This window comes from Notolepis coatsorum (genome assembly GCF_963971535.1).
Source record: "Notolepis coatsorum genome assembly, chromosome: 14".
Lineage (NCBI taxonomy): Eukaryota > Metazoa > Chordata > Actinopteri > Aulopiformes > Paralepididae > Notolepis > Notolepis coatsorum.
In genome coordinates, this window is record NC_140178.1 from 85,998,250 (window position 1) to 86,024,680 (window position 26,431).

The 26,431-nt window shown below is 45.8% G+C and overlaps 1 protein-coding gene across 1 annotated transcript in view; it reads left to right on the top strand.

Annotated features, from left to right (window-relative positions):
• The window catches only part of LOC311240592 (myocardin-related transcription factor A-like), a gene marked incomplete at both ends in the record, with an annotated part of 144,281 nt that overhangs the window by 59,116 nt on the left and 58,734 nt on the right, over positions 1–26,431 (top strand). The window contains one exon of the mRNA XM_084329166.1: positions 12,763–12,828. Within this exon, the coding sequence (XP_084185292.1) occupies positions 12,763–12,828 (66 nt within the window). The remainder of the gene's footprint in view (positions 1–12,762; positions 12,829–26,431) is intronic.

The following is a 26,431-nucleotide window of genomic DNA, read 5'->3' on the forward strand; positions in this document are numbered from 1 at the left end:
TACTATACAATAAATGTAACTGAGGGGTACAATTCCCTGACTGTATTGTTAGATATGATATTTAATACCACTACCTCATGTACTTTAACTTCTGGCCACCCAGTACAAGATATAAGTATGATGAACACTTTCCCACCTGATGAAACGAATCCACACAAATGTACCAAATCGAAGGTTTAATACAGCAAAGGGTGTATACAACGATCACTTAATTACATTTATGATTTGAAATATGGAATATGCACTTTTATGGCAAATGAGTATTCGTAGGTAAATCAACATTGAATGTCCAATCTCTGGTTGCGCAGGGAGTAAGTATACAACCTGGAATATTTAGGAAACGATAGCGATGGTACTTAAATGATTATAGCTGGATACACTAAGGGGGGGGGGGGGGTCCCGCTGGTTGTAAGACAGTAGGAGGGGGGGGGTTAGAGAAGCCGCTGGCGGTATCCCATCTGGCCGACGGTGTCTTGGGAGAATCCAAAGTCTTGGACACGGTGCCCACAGAACCTCGGACCGCAGACGAATACAGCTGGACCCTCTGTGGACGGTATCTGCCGGTCCACAACGGAGAGACGTGAGGCGACCTCACGTGTAGAGCGCCGTCTCACCTGGAGTCCTCTCCGGGGGGTAATTCCAACACTCCGCAGTGTTGGCCTTTATCCATGGAATAATCAAAGCACACAAAGCATAATCCAAGCCGTGGAAGGCTCGCCGTCGTCCGGGTAGAGTAATCCAATATACAGGTCCAGTCGCTCTTGGCCCGGAGCTCCTCGGATGCAATCACCACTAGGGGTCTGACCAGCCTGGTTAAGCGTCCAGATAACGTCAGGAACGATGGGGGGTACTGATAACTTTAGAACTCTAACCGAACGATGCACCATACATAAATAGACTATTATTCGCTTAATAGAATACGTCCAACTCGACGGTATGGTGCCAAACTATGACCATTCAATTATTAATCTACACGATATCTCAATGCCTATTCTGGGCCAAGTAGGCCTTACTACACCGCACGTGCGTCGTGGGGAGGCTTTGCGTCTGTCACTCTGTTGGAGGGTAAAGAACTGGACTAAAAGAAAGTTCTACTTTACTGGCGCCATATATATATGCGCTATGAACAAATAGTACCATTCGTATTTCGCCCGACATATTACTGCGCGGAACCGGGGGTTGCCTCGACATGTTAGGCGGCACGATTGAACTTGGACCTAGGGGTATGGCAACCTGGCGCCAGGTTCTCGTCCAATGGTAGAATGAAACTATTATGGGCTGTTTAGTAGAAACGGGGATATTCAATGCATATTGTACAAGGAATATACAGGGGATATCAAACGATATACAAATACAGTTAAATATATATAAATAAATATACATATTCGGTTTAATCTGATCCTTCACAACAGCCGCCCCCTAATTAGTCCCACCTAATTAGCTAAACAGAGACAGATTAACCGCACTGTCTACCACTCAAGGTCCGCTGTAAGGGTCAGTCAACTCACAAAGTCATAGGGTCATGGTCATCATCGATAGTATCTGGGAGTCGGGGCAGTTCTATGAGCCTCGCCACGGGACGTGTGTAGGTGCGCCCTTGGACGAGTACTTCAGCTGCTCGGACCTTGCCATCGGCACCGGTGATCACTTTGCTTACGCGGCCAGCCGGCCACATAGCTCTGGGTAGTGATTGGTCAATAATCATGACGACTGTTCCTTCTGTCAAATTGTCTCTCTCTTTTACCCACTTCTGGCGGGTCTGTAGAGACGGTAGGTAGTGAAGTAGGAAGCTGCTCCAAAACTTGTCAGCTAGTACTTGGCTGTACCTCCACATTCTTCGGCCGTTCGCTTCTTCAGGCCTGTACATTGTCTGGGGTAGCGCGGGGTCCAGCCGCCCCATTAGGAGTGTGTTGGGGGTGACTGGGTCGACATCTGCTACATCACTGGAGACGTAACCGAGGGGCTTTGAGTTCAATACTCCCTCGATCTCCGTGAGGACTGTCATTAGGACTTCCTCCGCCACAGTCTGGGCTCCGAGTACGGCGTACAGGGCTGTCTTTATAGAACGTACTTCTCGTTCCCAGGTTCCACCGAAGTGGGGTGCGTTCGGGGGATTAAACTGGAAGTCAATCTGGGCTGGAGCGAGGTGGGTCTTAAGTTCTGGGCCCATAGCTTGGAAGCTCTCTCTCAGCTCTCTTTCTCCGCCTTTGAAGTTGGTCCCGTGATCAGACAACAATGTAGACGGTTTTCCTTTCCGTGATGTGAATCTCCGGAAGGCCATAAGGAATGAGTCTGTGCTCATGGTCGGAAGGAGCTCGATATGTATCGCTCTGGTGGTCATGCATTTGAATACAATACCCCACCGCTTCTCGGTGCCTCTTCCTCTCTTTATATACAACGGGCCAAAGCAGTCCATGCCTGTGGAGTGGAATGGCTTGTCGCCGATTCGGAGGCGACAGGGGGGTAAGTCAGCCATCCGTGGTATGCTGGGCTGCGCGCGCCACTTACGGCAGTCTAGACAGGTTCGCTGGAAGCGCCGTACTGCTTCTCTCCCTTGCAATATCCAATAACGACGTCTGATCTCCGCGAAGACTCTCTCTGCTCCTGCGTGGTGTACATCCTCGTCGTATTTCTTTATGATCAGCTCTGTGACCTTGTGTCGGCTGTTCAAGACGATCGGGTGCTTAATGTCATCTGGTAGATCGGGGGCTCTCCGCAAGCGACCACCCACTCTGATGAGATTATGGGCGTCACTCTCTGGTGCCAGGTGAATCAGTCTGCTGTCTGATGGGACGGGGTTTCCTCCCTGTAGACAGTCTAGCTCATCGGGGAACGAGTCTCTCTGGGCTCGCTGTAGTAGAAGAAGTTCTGCTTCTTCGTAGTCAGCTGCTGACATGTCAGTGGTGGACTGAATCTCTGGGTGGTGCCGCAGGAATGTTCTTTGTTGCGCACTCTCTAGGGTAATGCAGTCATCTATGTTGGGGTCTGTGGAGGCGACAGTGCTCAGTCCACAGAACATAGGCTTCTTGTTCTCAGCCTCCTCATTACTTGCTTCCCTCGGGGTGGGCGTAGGCCAATCTCCTTCCGGGAGCTTGAGGAATGCTAGTCCGTCACTGTAGATGTTGCGACGGGTTAGGTCATCCAGAGACATTCCCCGGGTGATGACGTCAGCTGGGTTGTGTTTGGTGTCCACATACCGCCAGCTTGCTTCTTCTGTTAATTCTTGAATCTCGGTGACTCTGACTCCCACGAAGACCTTGTACCTGCATGAATCAGACTTGATCCATGTGAGTACTGTCGTGGAATCTGACCACAAGATTGTTCTATGCACCGGAATGGTGAGTTCACGTTGGATTAACGTGGCTAGATGCGCTCCTGCGAGGGCTGCGCAGAGCTCTAGACGTGGGATAGATTGTTGCTTACGTGGGGCTATTCTTGAGCGGGCCAGGATGAAAGCAGTGTGTATCTTTCCTCCCATCTCTTGGGCACGCAAATAGGCCACCGAACCGTAGGCTACTTCGGAGGCGTCGCTGAAGACGTGTAGCTCAATCTCGCATGTCTCTGGCCTCACTGTGGATGGGAAGTAGCTGCGGCGTATATTGACACCTGGGAGTGAGCGGAGTTCCGTCTCCCACTCTCTCCATGTTGAGGCAAGGTGTGCGGGTATTGGGTCGTCCCAGCCCTGGTCCTTGTCCCATAGTGCTCGTACAATCATCTTTGCCCTGGTGGTGTAAGGTAGAATACATCCCAACGGGTCATATTGTCTGGCGAGTGTTCTGTACACACTCCGTCTGGTGGTCGGTATCGCCGCCGACCTTCCCTGCTCTGGAGCCAAGGGTTTGTGTCTATAGTGGAGCGAGTCTGTTTTGAAGCGCCAGACTAGTCCTAGTGTCATTTCTTGGGCTTCTCCTGGGATTGTCGCCATCCAGGTCTCGCTGCTGGCAGCCTTGTCCGCGGAGGAGAGGCTGCGCAATACGTGCGGGTCACTGCTGGCCCACTGCCTGAGATCAAAGCCGCCTTTGATTAGGGAGGCGCGTAACTTGATTAGGAGAGCCTCGGCTTCTTCTTGAGTCGAGACGCTTTGTAAACAGTTGTCCACGTAGAAACTGTTCTTCACACTGTGTTGGACCTCTTCATCTGCTGCTGGGTCCTCTGTGACGTGTTTCTGTAGTGCAAAGGTAGCACAGCACGGGCTGCATGTGGTTCCGAAGGGGAGTACTTCCCACTGGTAGATGGATGGGTTCTCATCTCCGATCTCTCTCCATAGGAACCGTAGCAGAGGCTTGTCCTCCTCTACTAGTCTCACCTGCAAGAACATCCCTTTGATATCCCCGCTTATAGCCACCTTGTCCTGGCGGAAGCGCAGTAGCACGCCTAGTAGGGAGGGGCCGAGTGTGGGGCCGGGCAAGAGCTCTTTATTCAGATTTTGGGATCCGATCTGGTAGCTGCAGTTAAACACAATGCGATCCTTGCCGTTGTGATGGACCTTGTGATGCGGCACGTACCATGATTCGGTCGTCTGATCGGCCTCTTTAATGTCAATCTTTGTTACGTGTCCCGCTGTGATTAGCTTCTCAATCTCAGCTCGGTACACACTCTCTTGAGCGGGGTCTTTGGCTAGGCGCCGCTCTGTGTTCAGTAGATAGCGCTCCGTGGCGTCTTTCTTTGCGTGAAAGGTGGGCATTCCCTCTCGCCTCAGGAGTGGAGTTGCGTATCTCATCACTCCGCCGACTGTGACTCTCTTTGTCCCCTGCTCGAGTAGGTTGATGGCGTAAATGTCTTCTTTAGAGCAAATATCTTTCTTTTCGTTCTTAAAGGGCATTGTCTCTAGGATCCATAGCCTCTCGACATGCTGCAGGAGAGTGGTGTCTTCTTCTGTCGTTCTGGAGTGGAAGCAGCTAGTGGCTGCTGTTCGGTTGAGAGATTTAGCGAGGGGGCCTTGGAGGGTCCACCCTAGGCGGGTCTCGACTGCTGCAGGACATCCTCGGGGGCCTGTATGGACCCGGTCAATCGGGACTATGAGTTCTGCATGGTCGGAGCCTATCAACAGGGTCGGGGTAGCGCCGTCTATGAGCGGGATAGGTAATTGGCGCAGGTGCACATATTTATCCATCAGCTTGGTGACAGGGTAGGTGTACTGCGATAATCCTATTTCTTGGCTGGTGAAAGCATTTGTGATCTTGTACCGTCGCTCTGGCTGCCCGTTGGCTGCGATGGTGAAGGAGACATTCTCGCCCTTTATCGTCTTTAAATCTCTTCTTATTGTCCGAATCGTCATTTCGTTCTTGCTCCCCCGCAGTCCCAGCTGGGTTGCAGCGGAGGCGAGCAGAAGGGTCTTCTCTGACCCGTCATCAAGGACGGCGTAAGTGTCCATGACTTTATCTTGGTAGCTCAATGTCACACGGACTACCTTTAAGAGCACTTGGGCTCCGCTGCTGCTGGCGGGGTCAATGTACATGACACTTGCCTTGGTGCCGCTCCGTGGTGCAGGTATAGGCCGTCTTCCGTTGCTGTCGTGTAGTATATCTAGATGGGCTCCATCGCACCGGCTGCACCTTTTCTTTAGGCGGCATTCGGCTGCCATGTGGGGCCGCGCACATCGATAACAGCGCCGGTTGGACTTTATCCATTGACTCACTTCTTCTGCATTCATCTTTGTGAATGAGTCACATTGTGACAGCCAGTGTTCTTTCTCACAGTAGGGACACGCTATCTTCCACTTCTCTTTTCTCGAGGGGGTGCTGTGACTCTTACTGCTCGGTACTGACTCTGATTGGTGCATGACAGTCACCGATCTTCTTCCATCATTTATTCTCCTGGGTCCCTCTCTGGAGCTTGGCGTGCTCCGCCCGAAGGTGTCCAGTCGTAAGCTGCTGACCTCTCTCGCCAGGAAGTCGGCCAGATCAAGGAGGGATGGCTCGGGGCCGTCGGGATCTCGGTAGTCCCTCTGCCGCCTAAAACGCTCCTGTCTTGCGGGTGGCAGCTTCTCCAAAATCCTCTCGACGTTAGAGTTGGCGTATAGCTCATGCATGCCCTTCTCCCGTTGCGCTCCCAGCATCCCCACCAGGGACTGCACTTTGATTGACAGGTCGTCTAATGAGCGATTGTCTGTGGCTGGGGGTAGGCGGTCAATATGCCTTATCTCCTGGATTACGTAATCCCATATACGTCCATATCTCTGATCCAGCGCTGCAAGGGCCGCTGTGTATGGGGTCGAGGAGGTAGCATAGGCTAGCGCTATATTGTGCGCTTGCGGTACTTTCAGGTGCTTCAGTAATATTGCATACTTGTGGCGTTCATCAGCGACATCCACCATCATTGTCTCTAAGCACATCCGGAGCTCCGTGTACTGTGCTCGACTCTCATAGGCGAAGTCTGGGAATGACGGTGTGGCATTGTATGACGCCGTGGATGGCTGATACATCGGCGAGCGTTGGGGGAGAGACCTCCTGGGCGAGTCCCCTCTTGCGCCTCGCTGTGGGCTGGTACTGGCAGGGTACCATGGCCCCCTGGTCCAGGTACTGTTCCTCGGGGCTGGTCGTGCGTCGTGCTCACCCGTGAATAGAGTCGGGGGTCTGTAGCGCAGCGCCGCGGGGGTATAACCTGGACTGTATGGGACCTCCTGGTCCGGTGGAGTACTGTGCTGTTGTCGGGCTTGGTTCTCCTCTTCTCCCTCTTCTTCCTCTATCAGATCTTCCAGATCCTGTAATCGTTTATTTAGCTTCTCCGCAGTGTATGCCGCTCCTTCCTTGTAGCTGGGTCTCGCTTGGACCGGTATGGGAAGGGGGTCTGCGGGGGGTCTAGACTCGGTCTGTTGGTCAAGTTCAGGGTCGCTTGCTCGTTGTGGTGATGCTGCTCTTGACTGTTGTCTCGACGAGTTCCTTGAACCCCTGGCGGAGGGAGAGGGTGTTGTCCTTTTGATCAGCTGCTCTATTAGTTGCGCTTGTAGTCTGTCGCGCTCTGCGTCTCTTTGGGCACCGGCAGCGGCGCGCTGGGCGTCGGCCCGGTCTCTTGCCATATTCTCTTCCATCTGGAAGCGTCTCATCTCCAAGCGCGTGCGCTGTTCTTCGCTCCGTTGCTGCGCTTGGAGTCGGTCGCGTTCGGTAGAGGCTGTCAGGCTGACGAGGAACGCCTGTTGTAGTATCCTCTCCGCTTCGCTGGGGGGAGGCGGTTGTGGAGGTGAGCCGCTCCTGCGTGAGCCGCTCCTGGGGGTACTAGTTGGGGAGTCCTGGAGCTCTAGTTCCTCTGCGCTCTCCTCCTCTTCTTCCGTGCAGAGTTCTCTCTCTGTAGGGCTGTCCTCCTCCCGGGGCTGGTCGGGGACTACTTCTTGAGTAGTGGCGGGGGGTAAAGGCATGTCAATTCCCTCCTGGTCCCCACCGTGGGCTTGGTCAGTTACATTAGGACCTACTAGGGCCTCTGTGGTCGGGGAAACCTGGTCGTTAAGGTCAGACATAATTTTACTTTCTACTTTTACCGCGTTTACCGTTTGTCGAAGGCTAGGTAGTTGACTGACAGTGTAAGCCTCTAAGTACTGAGGTGTCTGTCGTCTGCGCCGCGGGCGTTCTAGGTTAGGAGGATCGTTTCGTGGAGTGTTCATCATAGGCCATTTCGATATTAATAACACTATATTAATATTACACTAGTTACCCTCCGGCTCGAAGGACCAATTGTAACTGAGGGGTACAATTCCCTGACTGTATTGTTAGATATGATATTTAATACCACTACCTCATGTACTTTAACTTCTGGCCACCCAGTACAAGATATAAGTATGATGAACACTTTCCCACCTGATGAAACGAATCCACACAAATGTACCAAATCGAAGGTTTAATACAGCAAAGGGTGTATACAACGATCACTTAATTACATTTATGATTTGAAATATGGAATATGCACTTTTATGGCAAATGAGTATTCGTAGGTAAATCAACATTGAATGTCCAATCTCTGGTTGCGCAGGGAGTAAGTATACAACCTGGAATATTTAGGAAACGATAGCGATGGTACTTAAATGATTATAGCTGGATACACTAAGGGGGGGGGGGGGGGTCCCGCTGGTTGTAAGACAGTAGGAGGGGGGGGTTAGAGAAGCCGCTGGCGGTATCCCATCTGGCCGACGGTGTCTTGGGAGAATCCAAAGTCTTGGACACGGTGCCCACAGAACCTCGGACCGCAGACGAATACAGCTGGACCCTCTGTGGACGGTATCTGCCGGTCCACAACGGAGAGACGTGAGGCGACCTCACGTGTAGAGCGCCGTCTCACCTGGAGTCCTCTCCGGGGGGTAATTCCAACACTCCGCAGTGTTGGCCTTTATCCATGGAATAATCAAAGCACACAAAGCATAATCCAAGCCGTGGAAGGCTCGCCGTCGTCCGGGTAGAGTAATCCAATATACAGGTCCAGTCGCTCTTGGCCCGGAGCTCCTCGGATGCAATCACCACTAGGGGTCTGACCAGCCTGGTTAAGCGTCCAGATAACGTCAGGAACGATGGGGGGTACTGATAACTTTAGAACTCTAACCGAACGATGCACCATACATAAATAGACTATTATTCGCTTAATAGAATACGTCCAACTCGACGGTATGGTGCCAAACTATGACCATTCAATTATTAATCTACACGATATCTCAATGCCTATTCTGGGCCAAGTAGGCCTTACTACACCGCACGTGCGTCGTGGGGAGGCTTTGCGTCTGTCACTCTGTTGGAGGGTAAAGAACTGGACTAAAAGAAAGTTCTACTTTACTGGCGCCATATATATATGCGCTATGAACAAATAGTACCATTCGTATTTCGCCCGACATATTACTGCGCGGAACCGGGGGTTGCCTCGACATTAGGCGGCACGATTGAACTTGGACCTAGGGGTATGGCAACCTGGCGCCAGGTTCTCGTCCAATGGTAGAATGAAACTATTATGGGCTGTTTAGTAGAAACGGGGATATTCAATGCATATTGTACAAGGAATATACAGGGGATATCAAACGATATACAAATACAGTTAAATATATATATATAAATAAATATACATATTCGGTTTAATCTGATCCTTCACAACAATAAACATTAAATACTATACAAGAAACATAGACTACTATACATAGACATAAAATGTTACAATACTGTACAATATACAAAATAACAACAATATACAAATAACAATCACAGTGTCAGACGGTAGTGGGTGGGTTTTGCACTGTGCATATTACACTTGAAGGGTAGGATGTTGCACAGTGTGGGAGGAGGGGGAAGGGGGAATTATTAGTGCATGTTAGAGTTCAGGGTGGTGATGGCTCTGGGGAAGAAACTGTCTCTGAGCCGGTTTGTTCTGGCTCTGATGCACCTGTAACGCCTGCCCGATGGCAACAGGTCGAACAGGTGGAAGCCAGGGTGTGAGCTGTCCTTTGTAATGTTTTTTTGCTCTGTTGAGGCAGCGGGAATTGAGGCAGTTTATGACCCTCTGAATCGCCTTTCTGTCTGCTTCAGTGCAGCTGGCGTACCACACTGTTATGCCGTCCGTCAGCAGGCTCTCAACAGCAGAGCGATAGAAGGTCACCATCAGCTGCTCCTCCAGTATGTTCTTCCTCAACACCCTCAGGAAGTGAAGTCTCTGCTGGGCCTTCTTTATGACCGCGGTTGTATTTGCGGTCCAGGAGAGGTCAGCAGATATGAGGGTACCGAGGAACTTGAAGGACCTGACTCTCTCCACATCCTCACCGTTGATGCAGAGGGGGGTGGGGTCTGCACTGTTCTTCCTGAAGTCAAAGAGGAGTTCCTTGGTTTTTGTGGTGTTCAGTGCTAGGTTATTCACCGAACACCACTCTGTTAGTTTCGGGACCTCATCTCTGTATGCAGACTCATCCCCCCCTGCAATAAGTCCAACCACCGTCGTGTCATAAGCAAATTTGACGATGATGTTCTCCGGGTGGGCTGGACTACAGTCCTGTGTGTAGAGGGAGTACAGCAAGGGGCTCAGCACACAGCCCTGGGGAGAGGAGGAGGAGAGGTGGGCGCCGAGATTCACCGTCTGGGGTCGGTTGGTCAGAAAGTCCTTAATCCAGGAGCAGGTGGGTGTGAGGAGGCCAAAATCCAGCAGTTGGGTGACCAGGATGTCTGGGATAATTGTATTGAAAGCTGAGCTATAGTCGATGAAGAGCATTCTGACATAGCTCCCCAGGTGTTCCAGGTGGCTCAGCGCAGAGTGGAGAGCTATAGCTATGGCATCGTCTGTGGATCGGTTTGCCCGGTAGGCAAACTGGCGTGGGTCTAAGGTAGGGGGAGGCAGGCCTTGGTGTGGTGTAGGACCAGCCTCTCGAAGCACTTCATGATGACTGGTGTGAGTGCTACTGGGCGATAGTCGTCAAGGCTGTCTGTGGCAGCTTTCTTGGGTACCGGGATAATTGTGGCAGATTTAAGGCAGGGTGGGATGAGTGCTTGTGCCAGGGAGAGGTTGAAGATGATGACAGTGACGATGTACGATTGCTGGTCAGCGCATGCTTTGAGCACCTTCCCAGGTACTCGGTCTGGACCAGCCGCCTTCCTGAGGTTCACTGCCCTGAGCACCGCCTGACGTCGTGCTCCTCTAGAGGGAGTGTGGTAGTGCTGGGGGCTGGTGGGGGGCGAGGGGGCAGTGAACCCCAGGGAATTAACCATATACAAATATAGAGTTTTACTATACCATTATTAACCATATATACACATCATAAAATCATACTGTACATGTACATCTATTTTTATTGTTTTATTTGTTTTCCTACTTGATCCAAAACAATATAATCCTTGCAGCAGTATTATAAAGGTTATATATTAAACATTATATCAAATGTTTAATGAGAAAACACCATGGCAATTGTATTACAATAAAAAACAAAAATTATATAGAAGACGTCAAATCACGCTAGTTATTTGAACTGGAAAAACCAAGTCCCATCAAATATCGTTATACCGTCAAAAATAATAAGAATATTGTTATATTATATGTGGACCTGTGTACAGATGCAGTCCATGTGACGCTTAGAACTGCTGTGCTGTTTTGGACAGTGGGTGGCCTGGGTCAACTGAGAGACACATGAATGCAGACATTAAGGGCATCTGTCTGCCTGTCTGTGGTGAGACCTGTCAGAACGCTGTAGTACTCTATTTCACGAGATACAACAGGAAATGGTGTGTTTGAACATGTGCCTGTGTGCGTCTGTATGTACTATGAGACCCATCTGTCAGTTTGAGGAGACGAGAGACCAGGCCACTACTGCAACCAGCTAACATGGTAGATAAACTACTACAACCAGCTAACATGGTAAATATACTACAGCAACAGCACCAGCTAACATGGTAGATAAACTACTGCAACCAGCTAACATGGTAGATAAACTACAGCAACAGCACCAGCTAACATGGTAGATAAACTACTGCAACCAGCTAACATGGTAGATAAACTACAGCAACAGCACCAGCTAACATGGTAGATAAACTACTGCAACCAGCTAGCATGGTAGATAAACTACAGCAACATCACCAGCTAACATGGTAGATAAACTACAGCAACATCACCAGCTAACATGGATTGCACAAATGTCGCATTCTCATCCCTTGAATTCTTATTATTGTATTATTGTATTACTGTACTATGCACAATCGTTGCGGGCAAGACCCCCCGCATTTCACTGTATACTTGTATGCCGTGACAAATAAAACTCTTGACTTGACTTGACTTGATAAACTACTGCAACACCACCAGCTAACATGGTAGATAAACTACTCAATAATTTAGTGGTTCCTCAATCATTTAGGAACCACATTCAAGCAAAACTATTGTATGTATGAATGATGTTGCTACCTTTGAGGTAGGGCTGGGTGATAAAACTATAACAATAACGATATATATGAAAAATCGTAATTTTTTATTTAAATTTCTTTGTATTGTGACCTGCAACAGGGCAGCTTTAAAACCAGAGACAGTGTACATACTTGTCTTTCTTGCCTGCAACTTAAAGTAATGGCTTTGACAATACTGAATACTGAGATTTCTTGTCCATTCATTTAGTTTGCTTTCTAATGTAAAATACAGTTTGAAACCGTCTGTACACAGTAGGCTATGTGTGCTAGCAGAGCTAGTCTCCAGTTGCGAGTCACGGTCCACCAAAAAAGCGCCAAAAGATAGAAAATAAACGAGCAGAGCCAGAACTGTTCAACTCCCCTAGAGCGACAGCCACTTTTTTTGGTACTTTCGCTTTCAAACCAGCTGCAGCCTGAGAACTGGAGTGTGAGGGGATGTAACACTAAAGATGGCGGCAACAACAAAGAATTGCTGCAAAATAAACATACATTTCTTGTTTAAATAATAATAAAATAAATAATAATTGTTTTAATACTAATAAAAATATCGGTAATTATTGATATCGAATGATATGAAAAATTTTATCATGATAAAAATGTTGCCCATATCGCCCAGCCCTACTTTGAGGGTGTACATTATGCCCAGATTTGGTTTATTTAAAGCGTGAATATTTGTCGGCTCCATCTGGCGTTGCCTAATCTGTCATTCATCACAAGGGCATTTATTGTATTTTATCATTTTATTATTTTATTTCTGCTAAAGGAGAACAGAAAACAGGAAACTTTGGTTTGACTTTCTCCATTCAGTGATGCTTATTCAACCTTTCTCTCTCTCTCTCTGTCTCTCTCTCTCTATCTCTCTCTCTCTCTCTCTCTCTCTCTCTCTCTCTCTCTCTCTCTCTCTTCTCTCCCTCTCCAGTTCTCCAGCTGAAGCTCCAGCAGAGAAGGAGTCGAGAGGAGCTGGTCAATCAGGGGATCATGCCACGTAAGTACTGCAGCACTGACCTCATCAAGCGATAGCAAACCGTACAGTAGAGAACACTACCTACCCCGTCCTCTAGAACACAGTTGAATTCTTAAAAGGAAGAATCATATAAGTATGTTTTATACTTTTCCTTACCATTATATTTTCTGATAAGTCTGAACATATTGTCAGTGCCCTTCGAAAAACAACAACTTGTAACTCCAGAACTTCATTAACACATTCCCTGCCACGGTTATATCCATCAATGTAGGCTCACTGCCACCACTCTAAGCCTATGGAGATGTTCACCTTCTTTGCAGGGCTATAACTTTTTAAATTGTATTGCTAAATTGACATTACTATGGCCCATTCAACATCGATTATCTATCGTTCAGGATGTAGGAACACTATACTTTTTCATTCATAGATTCTTCCAAAAATACCTTCTAGAATATAAGTATGTTTTTATCGTTTTCTGCAGTAATTCATAGAACGTGAGTTATAGGCATAAACGCATATATAGATTATCAACTGCCGTTTATTCCCGATACAAGCTATATTAAAAAATTCAACTGTATATGATCCTATACGTTATGATTCATCATGCACGGATGAAAGGGGGGGGGGTCGTTTATAATTCCGTAATCGTCAGTAAATGCTTTATGTAGTATGGGTTGATTTATTGATCAGATGGTTTGTAAATAAAGAAATGTACAATCGGCTTGAAAATAACGTTACTGTCCTCTTACTGTTCGCCGATGAGACTGGAGGAAAAAGATCCCACTTATTTGACGTCGATCTACTAGATCCATTTCCGGTTTGTATGGCGCAATAAACGACCAAATCATATAAATTATTGAGTTATGGCAGCGATGCATATGCACGCCAGTGTTTGTCTGTAGTCCCGCAACGATATGTGACTGCCGGACAGATTTCCCAGATGCACCGATGGCCACTTCCGGTTGTAACTCGCCCGATCATCCACCAGGTGGCGGTATTGAGGCGTTGCACTATTGTGCAGGGTCCCACTGTATCACCAGAGACTGGGTGGCGGAATTATGAATGCCATGGCAAAAAAAGAAAATATATTATCTCAATAACGCTGTACAGCGTGTCTGGCAGAATTCGCATGGCCGGCAAACACGCTGTACAACGGGATTGGCGGGAAATGTGTTAACATGTCTGCACTGGTTCTAGTACATTTTAGGTGGACTGAAACCTCAGCTCCTTAAAACTGCGGACTATCCTTTTTAAAGGGAAAGTTCACCCTAAAACACAATTTACATTGTGCTGTCTTGGGACAGTTAGTTTAGTTTATCCAAAGCGACTTACAAGTCAGACAAACAGGTCAGCAGGAAGGGTACAACTCTGGCAGCTAAGTAACATTGTTCGTCAAACAGTGTTGAAACTCGGGTGCTACAGTCTTGAGTGCATAGTAGTATACGTAGACATATTAGCATAGTAGTAATATAGTGCATGATAGAAAAAGACAGTACGAAGGTTAGTATTTATGTATTTATTTTTATATTTTCATTTCAGATATATATATATTTTTTATCTACTTTTTCTCCCCATTTTTCAATTTTTCTCCCATCCCAATTTCATATTATCCAATTCTTCCCTCCCCTGTCTCGAACGTTGTTAGACCATGCCTCCCACTGGTCGGCTGCAATGTGGACGAAGCCTTGCATCACGTGTCCCCTCCAGTACACGAGGAGGCAGCCGTCGCATCTTTTCACCTGCACAGCGCAATCTCTCAATGGCGAGGAGTAACGCGTGGGAGGCTCACGCTGCCCCTGATACTTCCTGATTCTGCTGTACAGGCGCACCAACCGACCTGTAGGAGTCGCTGTCCACAACGTCCGATCCCCACCCACCGGCTTTCCCACCCCCTAATACTGCCAATTGTATTAGTATGAACGACCAGCCAAGCCGGAAGCAACGCCGAGAGCTGGGCTCGAACCCAGCATCTCCTGCGTTAGTGGCGAGTGCCTTGCCCACTGCGCCACTTAGCCGCCACCCTCATTTCAGATATTGATTGAAGAAGTGTGTTTTTAGTCGACAGCGGAAAATCGGGCAGGTTTCGTGACTCGTCAGTCCTGACTGGTGGGATGTTCGTTCCACCATTGTGGAGCGAGGACAGAGAATAGCCTGCTTGATGAACGCTTTGATGAGCGTTCAGATCAACACTATAGATCTTCTAGGATGTCAGCATTTGGAGCGTTGTTAACTTTATACATGTCGGCAACTTCCGTTCTGCTTCACAAGCACAGTTGTGGTTCTTGAAACAAACATGCCTGCTCAGTATCTAAGATAAAGCACTTTAGAAAGAAATTCAGGCGTCGTAGCAGCATGGGGGAGGGGGAGAGGGGAGGTACAGGTATGGCATGGTAATAGTAGAAAGACATAAATATAAGCAATACAATTATAGTAAAGTTAAAAATAAGGAGTGTAAATCTTTCTGGTAAATCATATCCCCTTGTTGAATATGCTCAGTAGACCTAATGGGACTGTGTGCTGTTCTCTGAGCGTAATGACCATTGAATTAGAGTGGATATAAAGGCTCTTTCCTGGAGTATAACGCTCCTCTCATTCGTTGACCAGATTGTTTTCTTAATGTTGGAGTTTTCTCCTATTTCTCGTGACACTGACAGATTGTCATCGAGTTTGGCCAATGGTAGGCCGTTCCGTTTCTAGATCTCATGCACCAAGCCAATTGGCCACATTCACACGGCGGCCATTTTGCTCTTACATAATGCTCAGGGTGGGATTCCTTTCCACCCCATTCCCACACCGAGCATTATGTAAGAGCAAAATGGCATCCTTGTGAATATGGTCAATGCGTATTCCATAACGCTGTTACCAAACTTTGGAAGCCATCTCAAAAGTGTTCCAGCTTAATGTGTTCAGCAATGTTGAAAAGGAAGCAACTTGCTTAAGTCCTCTGGTGTTGACAGTTCAATACTGTATCGGCCCGAATAGAAGATGATGTTTTTTTGTTGTTGTTTACAACGACCAGGACCCACCCACGCCGGCTTCCCACCCGCTAACACAATTGTGTTATATGGACGATCGGCCAAGCCGGAGGCACCACAGCCGGATTCGATCCCACCGCTTAGTCCGCTGCGCTACCCGGCCGTCCCGGAGATTTGTACTTTACTCGAGTATTATTAGGTTTGTATACTTGTACTTTTACTCAATTACATTTCAGAGAAAAAAAACATATTTTTTACTCCTTACATTTAAAATGCAGACCTACAAAGTATAAATCTTGCAGGTCCAACAATTTTAATTAGTATATTTGTTTCTCTGGCCGAACTACGTTAACGTTATTAATCCTGCGGCCGCACTTTATTTTAAAACAACCAATCAAATCCCCATCAATGGAAAATTAACCTGCCCATACCCATGCTGATTGGTACTTGTGCAAGACTAGAAAGCGGGAATCTTAGATATAGACAGTCAGAGTGACAAGCTACAGAAGATGGCCACAAACGATAGTACGAGTGATGATGAGGACGAAACGAACATTTCATTGCCCCGGAATTAAAAAAAGTTTTTACTTTTACTTTTAAAAGTAGAAACTTTTTTACTTTTACTCAAGTGTGTTTTTAGCCAGATACTCTGACTTTTACTTGAGTACGATTTTGAGACGGTACCCATACTTTCACTTAAGTATAATTTCTGGGTACTTTTTACACCCCTGCATGGTATTGATTGATTGATTGAAAAGTTTATTAACAGATTGCAGAATGGGTACAGTACAGTACTTAAGCATTACATCACGCGCAGGAGTGGTTTGTGAACAATAAACCATGCCTAGGGTGGTCGTTAGACCCCCCTAGGCATGGTTTATTTTTCACAAATCACGACTGCAAGTGGTGTAATGCTTTTATACAACTGCCACATTCATCCAACCTTATTGCTATACAATAAACACACATTAATCGAAGATTTATTGAAAAAACCATCCGCCAGAAAAAGTAGTTCCCACAACAACAAAAAAGACAAGTTGCCTCCATGTGGAAGCAGCTCGGAAGTGTATCGAACGGATCCAACAAACTAACACATCCAACTGTGTGTTATTGGAATGATTGAGAGAAGTTGCCTCCATGTGGAAGTAGCTCGGAAGTGCATCCAACGGATCCAACAAACTAACACATCCAACTGCCTTTCAACTAAGGCATCCAACCAACTAACACATCCAACTGCCTTTCAACTAAGACATCGAACCAACTAACACATCCAACTGCCTTTCAACTAAGACATCCAACCAACTAACACATCCAACTTTTCTTTAGTTTTTAATTATGAAGTTAGTGGTTATTGGAATGATTGATTGATTGATTGATTGATTGAAAATTGTATTACCAGATGCAGAATGGGTACAATACAGTACGGCTCAATACACACAATTGTTAAGGGGATGCAGACCTACTTTCTATAGAACTTCATTCTTAGATGCTTCTATTGAAAGTAGGTGCGTGCGTGCGTGCGTGCGTATGCGACCGAGTGAGTGTGTCTGGAAGCCAGACACTGGCTGCGGTTACATGGTGACTTTTAATTCCGAATTATAACTTCGGAATCAAATCATTCGGATGTAAAAAAAAATCATGCGAGTTTACATGTCAAATCTTAATTCCGACAAGGTGTTTACATGAAAGTCACTGTCTAATCGGGAGTTTTTGAGTCATCGTAAGGTTTGGGACTGTGAAGGCTTCTGATTGGGTAAACGTAAACAGGATGTTAACGTCATTACGTTTACCAGAAGTAAACAAACAGCTGCGACCGGTATTCTCAGCTACTGTGCTAGCGTACCAAACAACATTAACCAGACTCTCGGTGTGTCTATTCTGCTAACGTTAAAGGCCTCTAAATGCTACAGCAACTTCAAAGCAACTGCACCACAACATCGACAAAGCAAAGGTGTTGCAGGCCTTTATGCTTCTGCACCATCGACGCACAGCCTATGTAACATTGTACCCCGTGTGTAGCAACCCATTGATAACAAGCAGACAAATAAGCATAATTTTTACTTCCAGGCGGGGGGTTTCAAAATAAAAGAGCGACGTCTAAAAGCACCGTAAATACGTTTATTCTTTACAATATCTAATATATATATCTATACACGAACCTAAACTAATCTAAAGTTAGTTTAGGTTCGTGTTAACGTTAGATAATGTACAAAATAAACCTATTTACGGTGCTTTTAGACGTCGCTCTTTTATTTTGAAATCCCCCGACGGAAGTATTATAGTGTCTGTTGCTAGCAGCTTCACTTTTGCCGGCCGGTTCTGTGCTTTTTCTAGCTAACGTATCATCATTCGTTTCCAAAGGAGAGGAGAGAAAGACCGGCTCACATGCAGCTCAAACTACCTGTTGGAATAAATTAATTGATTGATGTTTAACTTGTCCCTGTGTGTGTCCAGTCATTTCGACTAGCAAACGTTGTATCTAACGTTACCTCAGCTATTTTGTGGATAGCATTTTGTATAGCATCAATACTAGCTGGCTGGCTACAGCTTTATTTACTAAATTATGGAGGCTTTTTAATCGTCAAGGTAAGAGAGGATTTGTCATGATCAACTGAAGGCGTATGCTATGGAACAATATGTGCCCCTGTTCGCGATCATCTATGTGTACTGTAGCCTATGCGCGATCATGTGCAGAAAGACCGGGGGGAACTAATTCCGAAAAAGCGTTTACATGGACAGAAAAAGCTTTAATTCGGAATGATAAACGGAATAAACCGGCCACTTACATCGGAATGGATTTTATTTCGGAATGGCCATTTTCATTCGGAATTAAGTATTTTCAGATGTTTACATGATAACTTTAAATAGGATTTAACGTTAATTCCGAATGAAAAGGGGAATAAACTGTCCATGTAAACGCAGCCACTGTGAGAGATGAGCTCTGGCATGGAAGGGGAAGGAAAAAAAAATTGCTAATTAATCAATCAATCAATCAATTCGCGCAATTTTTATTTTGTTCTACAATGACTCATGACCCATCAATTACATCATTCAACATTGTTTAAAGGACTAAGACATTCGCCGTGACAGAATCGCTTTATATTTAGTCGTTATGACGCTATCAACATATCCATTTGTTAAAGATTATTGTCCGCCATCTTGTTTTTTCCGACGGAGTGATCCGGCGGAGTGATGTGATTCGGTTGTGGGCGGGTCCTGGGACCAGGAGCGTGGATTGTGAAGGATACATACGTGTAAATGGACTGTTTCAGCCAATCAGAACTGAGAAGTTTGCATGCCGTTGTATAAAGCTCAATACATACAATTGTTAAGGGGATGCAGACCAGAGAAAGACTTTCGTCTTGTTTACATCAGGGTCCCCCATTTTCAATTCATCATAACATATATGACATACATGACATACAGATAGACAGTACTGCTACATCTATACATTTATGACATATCAGATTTGCAAATACAGTACTGTTTGTGATACAAAAGTGTCCAGAAAAAGAGTGTATATACATTTGACGTAGAAACTGTACATTGGAGGAGGTTGGGTGGGTGGGGTGGGGTTGGGTGGGTGGGTGGGTGCTGTACATTGGAGGTGGGGGGGGGGGGGGTGGGGGGGGGGTTGGGTAGGGGGGGGGCACTGTACACTGTACATTGGAATACTGACAAAGCCATACTTGGTCATTTACTGTACAACTGGGTTAGGACATTTGTAGGGGCCAGTTTCGAATTGCAGTCTCCCGTAGGTGTTTCTCAGAGTGTTTTTGAAAGTGGGTAGTGATTCACATTCCTTTACAGCTTTGGGTAGGGCGTTCCACATTGATGTAACATAATTGAGAAACGTGTTTAGTCCCTTGTTTGAGCCGAATCTGGGTTTAACATGATTTGTGGAGCTCCCTCTGGTGTTGTGATTGTTGTATTCACTGACCTTTGGGAAGTATTTTGACATGTACATGGGTACCTTGGTCGCGTAGTGTATCTTGTAGACCAGGCCCATTGCAAGTTGCTGTACTCTGTCGTCTACTCTAAGCCATCCTAGGTAGAGCTGCCGCGGTATTGATGTTTTCCTTACCGCACACATTTGCAATATATTTCCTACCGCCGCGGTATTACCGCACACACACACAAAAAAAAAAGTTTGAATGCATTTTTTTTGTAGTCTACTCTTTATATAGCATATAGCCTGCCTCTAGTCTAAATGTCTATCTTTAGAGGATGACTTTGCAGCATGAATATTGTTTGGGATTCGGCATGCACGCATTCGTTATTAAAAGTGAAACACGGATTCGAAGTCTCCCCTCGGTGTCGCGCCCGCCGGTTACCCCCCCGACCCTTTCTTCTTCTTATTATTATAACGTTACTACTTATGATTACAAAGGCATTCGATTTGTGGCATTAACGTTAGTATAGTTACACGTTCGTATTTACCGGACCACATAGCAAGGCAAGCGTTACTCAATTAATATCTAAGTTCCTTTCTTTGCTCAGAGCGTGCCGAGTTGTACCCATTCTGCGGTCTGTTAATAAAGTTTTCAATCAGACAAGTGTATAGAACGAAGGGCTTTTATTATAACATTTCGTTGCAGTAAAATCATTATGCCTCGTTCCCTGAGGAGCGACGGCGTCGGTAATCCACTCGGGTCTCCGGTGGGAGCTAACGTACTATTAGCCGTGTTGTGATGGCTGAGATTCAGGAAGTAAACGCACTGCAAGATGCTCCAAGCATGTGACGCGTATCTCTTCTGACCATTCAGTGGTCTGCAGTGTTTCATGTGACTTTTCTGGTACCCAATAGGGTCGCTTGGAATCTCGACAGAGAAGTAGGGTATATCTGCAGAGCCGCAAGCCCAACGAGAGCGTAATAATAATAATAATATAATAAAAAACAGCGGTGATGCCGGTATTCAGCCCAACGCTGCGGTGGGCATGATGTAACAGCGATACCGCGGTAATACCGATACCGCGGCAGCTCTAATCCTAGGTTGTCAAAGTGGGCAGGGGTGAGGTGGGTTCTAGGAGTCAGGTCAAGCAGTAGTCTGACTAGCTTGTTTTGAGATGTTTGTAATTAGTTTTTTAGTGCCTTTGAGGTGCTTTGGTACCATGAGGTGCAAGCATAGTCGTAGTACCCTTGAATGAGTGCTCCTGCTAGAGTCTTCAGGGTATTCTTGTTTACCAGAGAGGAGATCCGGTACAAGAATTGAGTTCGTTGGTTGACTTTTTTTATTACATTGGATGCCATTTTGTCACAGGAAAGATTAGCCTCTAGGATGGAACCCAGGTAGGTAATTTCATCTTTCCTTGTGACAATATTGTCACCCACTGTAACCGAGAAGCCGTCGGTCTTGCTGAGTTTGTTATTTGAACCGAAGCGAATGGACTCTGTTTTGCCCATGTGTAATGATAGTTTGTTGTCGGCGAGCCATATGCAGATTTTGCCTAGTTCTGAGCTGAGGGCTTTTTGAACCTGTTTTTTCAACTTGTTCTTGTCAGAGACCAGCAGGGCTGAGTCGTCCGCAAACAGGAACAAGTTGCAGTCACAAGCTGACGACATGTCATTTGCATAAATTAGGAATAGTAGCGGTCCTAGTATGCCTCCTTGTGGAACACCACAGCTCACTGTGAGGGGGGCGGATAGAGTACCGTTTACCTCCACCATCTGTTCTCTCCCCTCCAGGTAGGATTGTATCCAGCTCACTGATCAAACTATCAGACTATCAAAACCAATTGCTTTTAGCCTGTCAATCAGAATGGTGTGATTGACAGTGTCGAAGGCCTTTTGTAGGTCCAGCATGACCATGCCGCAGTATTTGCCCGCGTCCACCTCTTGTTTGATGTGGTCGTTCAAATAGAGAAGGCATGTGTCAGTGGAGTGGGATGTTCTGAAGCCAGATTGGAATTCGTAGATTAGATTTTTTTCCGCAAGGTACTTTTCGATCTGTTCGTATACTATTTTTTCCATGACTTTCGAGATGGATGTAAGGATAGAAACAGGGCGGTAGTTGCTTGGGTCTAATTTACTGCCCTTTTTGTGCAGGGGTGTTACTCTCGCATTTTGAAGTTCTTGGGGACGTGTCCCTGTTTTATGGAGAGGTTTATTATGTGTGTGATGACTGGGGTGATGGCTGCTGCTGAGTCTCTGAGGAATTTGGAGGGGATGTTGTCATGGCCAGTGGCCTTGTTCGGTTGGAGGGCGCTCAGTTTTTTGAGTACCTCATCTGTAGTTACCATTTCCAGTTTGAAGTCGTCTTTGTGGACGCCTAGGTTCTTGTAGTATGCTACTATGTGTTCTACCCCATACTGCCCTGAGTGGGAGGGTAGTTTGTTTACCAGTGTTGTGGCTATGTTTGTGAAGAAAGTGTTTACGTAATTGGCTACATCCAGCTTGTCTGTGATGAGCGTGTTGTCCGTCTTTATGTTTATGTTTGAGAACCTGGTTTTAAGTTTTTTACTGCAGCCTAGTTGCAATGTTGTTTCACTAAGCTCACACATTTCAAGCATCAGTGGTGTAACTTTCGGAATGAATGCTTTTGTTGCAGGAAAGAATGGTCGCCTGGTCTGCTAGCATTAGCTGTTAGCAATGACAGCAGCCACCTAGCTCGCCCTGTAGGATTATCTCATGTTTACTATTAAGTAGAAACCAAACCATACGTTAATGTGGAAGCTCAGACATTTCAGGCATCAGTGGTGTAACTTTCAGAATGAATGCTTTTATTCCTGAAAATAAAGTTAGTAATCAAATAGTTCGCAGTAAAAAACTAGTGAGTTTTGCCCATCTCTACAAATACGATGTGTTTGGTATCCGCTCATTCCTTTGCAATCTCTATAGTCTTGTATGTTACTACTGGTTGGTCAGATGTAATAATTTTCAAGATTTGATCTAGGGGTGGACGGTATAAACGGTATACGGTATAAACGGTATGAATTTGCTCTACGGTATGGATTTTGACTATACCTTGTAACCGGTAGAGCAGCTCTAAAATAGCAATGACGTCATGTAACCACAGCGCGACTATTTCACTCCGCATTTGCCCCTAAAAATAGATAGAATTAGTCATAGATAATAGATATGTGCAAACTGGAAAAAGTTATTTAGGAGGCTTCGCGCAGTGGGCGTGTCAACACGCAATTGTCATTTCATAATAAACACATATCACCGTGGCGCACAGCAAGTTTCAATTTCAGTTCCTGGCATTTTTAACCAGTGGAGAAAGGTAAGAGATTTCCCTATCGTTTTTCTTATATGAATTATTCTACGTTAATAAAACATACCTGGTGATCAACTACAGTTTGCTGTGAACATTATGATATGTGTGTAGTGTTCTGACGGCTGGGAAGCGCGAGCTGGATGCTGAATTTTGCGAGAAGCATATGTAGCTGCAGAGCCGCAGAGTAGGGGCGCTTTCAGGTCCGGTCACAGGCCCGCTCAACAGCGCCCCCCACCCAACGGCTGAATTGCCAATGGCTGAATTGGAGTATTGCACTATTGCACAGTGCAATACTCCAATTCAGCCATTGGCAATTCAGCCGTTGGGTGGGGGGCGCTGTTGAGCGGGCTTGTGACCGGACCTGAAAGCGCCCCTACTCTGCGGTTCTGCAGTTGCATACTATTGGGATTGTTGGGAGCAGCACGGAGTCTCGACTCGGGACTTATTTTATTTGGAATATAATGACTGTATACGCAAAAGTAGCCTAGTTTTAAGTTAAAATATTATAAATCTACATGCCTTGAGGATGTCATTCTTTATATAGCCTGCCTATCAGGCAAAAAAAATTATTCTAACGGAAACACTGATACCGTGATATATACCGTTACCGTCTATGCTTCAAATTATACAGTGATATAAATTTTAGACCATACCGTCCACCCCTAATTTGATCTTCAAAAAAGAAAAATAGGGGGTTGTGGGTGAACCTCTACGCGGGTCAATACGGTAGATTCACAATGAAGTGAATGGCTGGTAAAAGTGCTCTTGTCTCTTTTTGTCACTTTAAAACCCTCCCCGGGTGCTAGTAAAAGAAGTGCATTTTCCATGTTCTATCCGCTACTGTGTCTGTTATTATTTGCCATTGGTTTGCATTGTCATCTGCATGTGTAGGAAACACTTGAATCATCTGTCTGTATGCAAGTTATTTACTGAGTCTGTTCACTCTACTCACATTCTGTTACAGAAATACCATATTATGCACGACACGTACATGCGAACAATCACACACACACACACACACACACACACACACACACACACGCACACACACACACACACACACACACACACACACACACACACACACACACACACACACACACACACACACACACACACACACACACACACACACACACACACACACACACACACACAATTTCCCCTCTCTATGAATAGCATCAGTAGACAGAAGTTGTGCTTATCTTTATAGACAGACAGCATTAATATTCAGGGCCAGACCTCATCCACTCAGAAAGCTACCACTGAATGGAAAGATGCTAAATCTACCACTGTTGGCAAAGAAGGGACAAAGGGTATTGTTGAGTTTTGTTTTGTCACCATCTCCTCAGTGCGTGTGTGTGTGTGCGCGCTCGTGTGTGTGTGTTACTGTGTTTATGCTTGAGAGTATACCTACGTGTATATGAATAGCCTCTTTTACACAGCCTGTTCAAGCCAGGAATGTTGGCTCTGTATAAAATGATCACGGAATTGGGGGGGTGGTCGTTGTTCCGGTATTGAGCCGGCAGCGTAGTTAGTTAGTCACATATGCCAAATTGATGTCTGTGTGAAAGGGACAGCCGGCATGCCGGAATATTTGGCCTTGACCACGCCCCCAACTCATTTAATTGGTTGACCCAACTGCTTCTTCTGGTCTACTACAGCTCTCTGGCACCTGTTCTAGTTGCATCAATATTGTGCTGTCAGAACAGTCTCATGTTAGCAGGTTAAGTGTTTAATGTTTGCTATTATTGCCCATTGATTTGATTTGATTTGAAATCTTTATTTCGAACATGTAAATACAAACAATATAAAATCAAAACATATCATTGATCTCTAGATTGGGATGGGAGAAAAATAGAAAATGGGAGAAAAAGTAGATAAAAAAAAGAAAAGGAGTAGGAAGTAGGGATGTCCGAAATTATCGGTATCGGTTAAATTTTTTTCTTTTATTATTATTATATTTTTTTCTTTTTTTACATTTATTTAACCTTTATTTACGCAGGCAAGCAAGTAAGAACAAATTCTTATTTTATTTATTGTCAAAAGTATGCATAATGTTGTGTTAATTCCACGACAAGAGATATGTAATGTTAATTACCTGAAATTATTAAGTTTTTTTGGGGGGGGGGGGGGGGAACCCCGCATATTTTGATATCGGTGTCGGAAATTAAGAGTTGGACAATATCGGTATATCGGATATCGGTAAAAAAGCCAATATCGAACATCCCTAGTAGGAAGAAGTATACACTTATTTAATCCTACCCCTTTTCCATTAGGCCACCATCGTGTAGAATAATGTAACAGTTGGTGAGAGAGGATTTCTGGCCGGAGCAGCCGTTTGGTTTCGCCAAATAGCAAACATTGGAAATACTTCACCTATAATCACAACCCTGCTTAGCTGACAAAGAGTTGTTGTAACGATTCGCTGAAAAAGATTGTGCATAGATCACTCGATTTATTTATCAACTTGTAATACGATTTTGACGTGTCCTGGTTGATAACAAGCCTAAAAGCAGGAAGGATCATTACGTCACAGTGTGGCGCGTGAACGCGCAATGGTGCCAAGTGTGGGAACTTTCAATTCGGCTGAGATTTTATCAAATTGTGTCGCCGTTTCCTCATTTAAACAGGTTATTACCTTGGATGTCAGAATCATCGTCAATTTGTTGCATTGTTAACTAGCTAACGTTTGATATATTGGTTGATGTATATGTCCTCAGATAGCTTGTATATTTAAAATTATAATACAGGCTTCAATAGAACTGGTACCAAAGTCTGGCACCAAGCAGAGCATAGAACGCTGGTATTCTGACGTGATGACCCTTCCTTCTTTTATAGTTGCCTTGGTTGATAGGAAGAGGATGCTGTTAGACATCATGTCTCTGCGGAACGCTGGCATGCGGTATAAAATAATTCTGTTTGATTCAGTGTAAAACAGCAGACATAACGAGGGGTCTTCTCTACAGCAATGTCACTGTATCTCTGTTTAAAATGGGCTACTGTGTGTTGTGTTGTGTGGGTATGTAAATGGTGCATTTATATAGCGCTTTTATCCATTTTACCCATTCACTCACACTCACACATTCACACACCGACGGCGGACGCAACCATGCAAAGGAGCCAACCTGCTCATCGGGAGCAGTTAGGGGTTAAGTGTGTTGCTCAAGGACACTTCGACATGCTGCCCGGGAGGAGCAGGAATCAAACTGGGAACCTCTGGATTACCAGATGACTGCTCTATCTCCTGAGCCACTGTCGTATGTGTGCATTCATGTGTGTGTCTGTGTGCGCGTGTGCGTGCATGTGTGTGAGTGCGTGTCTGTGTGTGTGTGTGATTCAGCCTGACTGTGCTCAGAGCTGGTCTGGTGTGACCGGAGCGGTTAGCGTTTATTAAAGCTTGTGTGTCGTCTTCCGCTTCTTCTCCTCCTC